General features: G+C 41.9%; 1 protein-coding gene across 1 annotated transcript; it reads left to right on the forward strand.

The window, feature by feature from the left end:
• Positions 1–1,610: 1,610 nt before the first annotated feature.
• LOC121325292 (DBH-like monooxygenase protein 2 homolog) lies at positions 1,611–2,688 on the forward strand. The gene is made up of 3 exons (XM_041267729.1): positions 1,611–1,896; positions 2,074–2,276; positions 2,536–2,688. The coding sequence occupies exons 1-2, from the start codon at positions 1,611–1,613 to the stop codon at positions 2,214–2,216; spliced, it is 429 nt and encodes a 142-aa protein (XP_041123663.1). The 3' UTR covers positions 2,217–2,276; positions 2,536–2,688.
• Positions 2,689–7,072: the final 4,384 nt, after the last annotated feature.

Below are 7,072 nucleotides of genomic sequence, written 5' to 3' on the forward strand. Positions count from 1 at the left end.
TGAAGTTTCCTCAATTGCTGGAGGTTGCAGTGATAAATGAGAAACTAAGTAGTTTGGGCTCCTCTTTGTTGGTGGATTTAAAGGTGTCTGTCTACCTGTTGCACTACTCACTTTATCCTGTACAGTGAAGACTACACACACAGGTGAGACAGCACAGGTAAGTTAACTATTATTATTATTATTATTATTATTATTATTATTATTATTATTATTATTATTATTATTATTATTATTAATAATAATAATAATAATGTACACCCAACTGTGCATAACAATGCTGAAATTCTATCAAGGGTTTCTGCTGATATTGATACATGATTCAAACTAGTTCTCTCATGCTTTATATGTTGGCAGAAGAACTTGATAGAATTGAAGCCTTATATGCATAGTTTTTTTTTTTCACAATACATTGCGACATGACAGACAGAAATTGTTAAACAGCAATTGAAGGAGTGTTGTGAATAACATTGGAAAACAGAATAAACAAAATCTAAAACAAGTTTCTTTGTTAACAATGTATTAAACAATTTTATTTTATGTATTTTTTTTTTTTTTTTTTTTTTGGTGTCTTGTGTATGATACGACTGATGATAAAACTGCTAACCTCAATTTTAGGAAAACAAACTCTAACACAATAAATCACAGTCAATTCCAACACATACAACAACAGCCTGCAGATTTAAAGTTTTATCCACAGAAGACGTGGAAACATTTCTGAAAGAGCAGAACAATATTATTACTCTTAGAAAACAATAGGTGATATAAATGCAGTAAGAAATTGCTTCAGCCCTCTGCCCTCTGTAGGATGTTAGGTGTGTTAACTGAGGACAAGGAACTCCAAAACAGACAAGCTAATTTTCATTTTTAAAATGTTATTCTCAACACTTCAATATTTAGAAATAAACACTGCTAGTTCTTTGAACTATTAGTAGTCTCATGAGTTATGTCACTGGAAACTCTTGATAGAATTACGGTCGGGGATGGGGAGTAAATTGGAGAAAAGAGCTTTGAAAATTCAACCCATTGTGTTCTTGAAACTGGTTTGTACCTGCTAACTTTTTGTTGACCTATTGTTAATTATTCAACTGACCATTTTCAGAGGGTTTATTTATCCATTGTTTGTTAACTTTCAAAAATAATAGGAGTGAATTAAACTTAAATTTGAAGTGTATTTGTCGAACTGCACAGAATCTCGAGGAAACTGTCTGACCACTTGCTGTTGCAAAATCCTGCTAAACCGTCATAAAACCACTTAGCCTGGGTGTCTGTCCTTGAGTTCCTTTGAAGGTGAATATGCAGGAACACAATGTTTCTCAAATAACTGCAGCGATCCCAGACTGGTGTTTGTGTTTGTCACAATTATACCTCCTTTGCTTACCATTGCTAATTCTAATTCAATATTCTGTACACACTGTTGCTATGTGTCGCTTCATCACGTGTCACTGCTAGAAGGCATGTGAATGTACAGCTGTGGTGATGGGGGTGAATGATACTGACAGGCCTGTTTATGCAGCAAGTTCTTCTACATGATGCACTCTTGTGTTCTCAGGACAAAATCGGCCCATTTGGTTAAGGTAGTGGTTAAAGACTCCACACACTCTCAGTAGACGATGTTTGTGCCTGGCTTGTGCAGCAAACTGCTCCTCTGTGCTGGCCTGGCTAGTGTCTTGGGTCAGGACTCGGGAGACATGCCCTTCAGTGAGACATTGGACTCGGCAGGCAGTGTGTCCCTGTGCTGGGGCTTCGATAGCAAGCAGGAGACCATCACCTTCCAGCTGGCCTGCAAGACCAGCGGCTGGGTGGGATTCGGCCTCAGCCCCAGCCGGAAAATGGACCGAGCGGATATCGTCCTCGGGGGGGGGGGGGGTGAATCCCAACGGGACCACCTACTTCACGGTATACGTCATTCATCTGTGAACTGTCTATTATCAAGGGATTGAGTTTGAATATTATACAGTATATATTAATAAAAAAAAAAAAAACATGCTGGAGCCACAGGGGTGCTGAACCAGAAAATCATACAAAGTAAATCTAAACAACAGACAGGAGAATGCATTAGTCACGCTCTTTAAGAGGTTTGCTCTCCCCATGTTCTCTCCAACTCAGCGTGTGGTTGGTTGACTTTACAGGACAGACACGCAGTTGGTGCCCAACTCCCCCAGGTGGATGGCAGCCAGGATTACATCCTCCTCTCCCTGAAAGAAGACTCTACCTGAACCACAATGAAATTCTCCTGCAAAGTCCAGACCTGCAATTAAGATGACATGGAGATTTCAGTGAGTCAACTCATTAGAACTCAGAGTCAATTCTAATGGTTTTTATAGCAGTTACTCAAACACTGTGTTCCACAATCCATTACAGACGCTAGGAGGAGATTCATTACAATATCCCATTTCTAAGTTAATACGTTGTGTGTATGGTGTCTTTTGTTGTACAAGTGTTGTCATCTGTACACAGGATAAGATGTGTTGGAATTTTGGCAAATACTTCTCTGTGATTGGTTGCTTTCCAACATGTGACATATAATGTTTTCAGACAAGTGCAATGAAGCTGATTTACGTGTATGGAGCAGATGACAGCATTGTCTACCATAACAACGCCAGAGGAACGAAGAGCGTGAACCTGCTGAAGAGCACTCAGAGCTCCATGCCCTCCCAGGACACCGTGGGGCAGCTTGAGATGACAGTCAAATCAGTAAGGACTGGAGAGAGACCTCGTTCTGTATAACAAAATCAGAAGAGATACGGTCAATCAGACAAACATTTCAGCACTTCAGAGCCTTCATTATGTCGTTGCGAGAGCCGTTCGGCAAACATGAGAATAAACAGATACTTCCTGTTACAATAACACTGATGAAGGCACTACAACCCCAACACTTATCTGCTTGACGCAGTTTCTTCTAGTTTTAATGAGACTGATGAAGACACTAACCAAAACATTGGGCTCCTACTTGAGTTTATAGTAGAATTTGTGACTAGTGTTTGAAATTAGGGATTTACTGTTTTTCACTCTCTCTTAACATCTTCTGTTCCCTCCCCATTCTCTCTCCAACTTTCTTTCCTTCTCTCCCTTCAACATTTTGCCTACTTCCTCTCTCTCAACCCTCTGCCTATCTCTACCTCCACCTCACTCTATCTCCCTCACTGCTCTGTTCTTTTCCCCCTCTTTTCACCCCCTCCCTCTCTCTACCTCCCCTTCCTCTCACTCCCTCACCCTGATCTCATTCCCCCCTCCCTCTCTCACCCTTCTACCTTTCAACCCCTCCCCTGTCCTTACTTCCTCTCTCTTTCACCCATCTGCTTCTCTCTATCTCCCCTTACCTCTCTCCACCATGTCCTGTTTCCTCCTCCTTCTCTCACCTGCTGTGTCTCTCTACCCCCTCCCTCTCACCCCTTTGCCTATTTTTACCTACCCCTCACTCTCTCTACCTCACACTCTCCTCATTCCCCTTCTCTTCCACTCTGCCTCTCTCTACCTCCCCCTCGCCCTTTCCCCATGCCCCCCTCTCACCCATCTGCCTCTCTGTCCCCCCTTACTCTTTCTCCATCACTGTCCTTAATCCCCTTCTCTCTCACCCTTCTGCATCTCTTTACCTCCCACTCCCTCTCTCCTTTGCCCTGTCCTCATTCCATTCAATTTAATTCAATTCAAATGAGCCTTATTGACATAACACTCTGGTGTTGCCAAAGCTTTTAAAATATTACAAACCAAAATGATAAAAAAAGTAAGCATTAATACAAACAAGACAGTCCCCTTCTCTATGAAATACACAACTACCCTCCCTCCCTACCCACTGTCCCTCAGGCTGTGGCACACTGACACATACTGGGCTGCCAGTTAAGCACTATGCGTCGACTTTCCTAGCAGGATCCCTATTTTATCAGTGTCAGTAAGGAGTATGAAATTTGACATGAGATTTGTGAATTTTGGGTTATATTCCTCCGTTATTTATGTGTATTTGGAGCAGGACAGCAGGAAGTGCATCTTTGATTCTACCTCTCCTTATTCACAGTGGAGGCAAAGCCTGTGGTCTCAGGCTGCCCAGGACTTCTTGTGCTGGTCAGTTTTGATGGCCAGGCTGTGGTCACTGAGTCTGTACTTTAACATTTATCTTTCTTTAGTGTTTTTAATTTATAACATTTTATTAGTGGTACGATATTAGTTAATAAATTGATTGAGGGATTGATTATTTTCTTTTTATTTCTTCTCAGATTGAGCGCAAGATCCAGTCTGGGAATGTGGACCTGGTTCATCACATACTGGTGTACGCCTGTCCTGCGACAGTGAGCATGGAGCTTGAGGGGGAGTGCTAATCAGGTGAAAGCGTGCATATGTTCTCCAGCTGTCAGCAGGTGGTGATAGGCTGGGCAGTGGGAGGACAAGTGAGTATTCATCTCATCTGTCACACTAGATTCACTCTCCCTGTGCAGCAGGGATTAGGACCCCACATCCTGACACCCCCACACTGTAGATTCACTCTCCCTGTGCAGCACCCCCCCAGCCCCCCCCCCCCCCCCCCCCCCCCAAAACAGGGCGCGTTTTGCAGTGTAACATGTAAAGGGTATATATCTGAATAACCAACTTTTAAGTTGCGTTAAAATTGGTCTTATAATCTATACCATCAGATAAGGAGAATATTAGATATGGAGTTTTTCATCACACTGATTGTTATGATTTTGAATTCACAGACTGTGGAAATAGGGGATTGTTGTTATGACTGGTTTCTCTGTGTTATTGCAGGACGTTTGGATGCCTCCAAAAGCAGAGATTTCCATTTGGGACAAGTGATGATCCCGTCTTCTACAGAATGGAAATGCATAACAGCAAACTGAGCAAGGGTGAGCATTCACAGTGACACAGAGGACCCTGCTAAACACATCTCATAGTAAAAGTACTGTGATGCAGCGTGATAAAGCATAGTGAAAGCACAACATGCAGTGAGATAAAGCACAGTAAAAGCAAGGCAGAGCACAGTTACATATTGTAAAGCACAGAGAAATATTGTATTTTTTTGGTACATATTTTCAGAATTTTTTTTTTCTTTTCTAATTGTATTATTATTATATTTCTTTATATATTTTCAGAAATAAAAACAATCTTTATTTAATTGTATTATTATTCTGTGTATTTTTAATTTTTCTTGTTTATTATTTTAAAGGTTTTGTGTTCATGTTCTTGTATTCATTCTTCCAGGTCTGGTAGACAGCTCAGGGCTGGTTTTTCACTACACCTCAGAGCTGCGTGCTAACGATGTGGGGATGGTGGAGACGGTTTTGATCGTTGATCCCTCGTACGTGATCCCACCAAATGCCAAGGTTTTCAAAACCTACGGGCTGTGCAACACTTCCACCTTCTCTCAGGTGAGCCCTGCTGCCTTCCTCCTTCTTAATGGGTAAATAAATAATCACACTTACAGAATCTGCCCTTACCTTTTAATGTTTATCATCCTCTGAATTTAGAAGGAAATCTACACTTGTATATGCAGGGTTGGAATTGGGACTCCTATTGTATAGCAGTTTCACCCATTCCAGGTTTTACTACAAGTTTGGTTAGCCACAGTGTATAGGTAACAAGCTCAGGTGTCTTAATAAGTCTTGTTTCCATCTTGGCTGGGTGTGTGTATCTATGTGTGTCTGTGTGAGTGTGTGGCTGCTTCTCTGTCTCTGAGTCATTATGTGTGTGTGTGTATGTGTGTGTGTCTCAGTGTGTGTTTGTGTGTGCAACAATGTGTGTGTCAGTGTCAGTACACACATACATTACTGTCTCAGTGTCACAGTGTGTGTGAGTGTGTCACAGTAACACAAACACACAACACAGAGTGTGAAGAGACAGGTCTGTGTAATACATCTATGTCATGTGTGTCACACACAAACTCACACACAACGTGTGTGTGACAGTGTCTCACAGACAGTGTCATTATGTCATTATGTATGTGTGTGTGTGTGTGTGTGTGTGTGTGTGTGTGTGTGAGTGTGTGGCTGCTTCTCTGTCTGTGTCATTATGTATGTGTGTGTATGTGTATCAGTGTGTGTTTCTGTGTGTTTCTGTGTCTCTGTCTTAATGTCATTATGTATGTATGTGTGTGTGTCTCAGTGTGTGTTTGTGTGTGTTGCTGTGTCTCTGTCTCTGTGTCATTATGTGTGTTTGTGTATCAGTGTGTGTTTGTGTGTGTTGCTGTGTCTCTGTGTGTGTGTCTCAGTGTGTGTTTGTGTGTGTTGCTGTGTCTCTGTCTCAGTGTCATTATGTATGTGTTTGTGTTTGTTGCTGTGTCTCTGTCTCGGTGTCATTATATGTGTGTGTGTATCTCAGTGTGTGTCTCAGGCTCCTTTGCATCCGTGGTTTTAAAGCTTTTAACCTCATCTCACTGACAGTGGACTGGACACTGTCTGTCTCACTGGTCCCTTACTACGGTGTCAGATGGCTAAGCCATTTCCCTGATAATGAAAAAACCATGCTGTAATCGTTTAAGTGTACAGGTAGATACACAGTGTCCATGACAGATGGAATGATGCACAGTAAACACTGGCCTTCAGAACAGAGATGGTCACTATTTTATTGTATTTTATAACTCACACACAGTTGGCTTCAGCAATGTACAAACACGCTTCCACTTCTCCTTACAACCCTCAATGAAGCACACAGACAAGCTTCCTCTTATAAGGTATCAGTTATGTTAACAGCCTTTTAAAGACAACAAGGTTCTACCAACATATGATCAGACCCTTTAGCACCTTAACCACTCTTATCAGTTGCACATGCAGAGCTACGAAACAGTGGCCTCTAGTGGGGAAAACAGGAGATTACATAAAAACAGGAAATAAAGCTCTCTGTTCTCTGGCTCACAATGATTTTTAATCACTTAGACACACAGCGTATGTGTGTCTCAGCATGTGTGTTGCTGTCTCGGCGTCTGTGTTGCTGTGTCTCTGTGTATATGTGTGTCTCAACGTGTGTGTTGCTGTGTCTCTGTGTGTGTCTCAGCGTGTGTGTTGCTGTGTCTCTGTCTCAGCTTGCGTGTGTTGCTGTATTTCAGCGTTAGTGTGTGTGTGTGTGGCTGTGTCTCTATCTCTGT

Source organism: Polyodon spathula, chromosome 13 (assembly GCF_017654505.1).
Source record: "Polyodon spathula isolate WHYD16114869_AA chromosome 13, ASM1765450v1, whole genome shotgun sequence".
In the NCBI taxonomy this organism is placed as follows: domain Eukaryota; kingdom Metazoa; phylum Chordata; class Actinopteri; order Acipenseriformes; family Polyodontidae; genus Polyodon; species Polyodon spathula.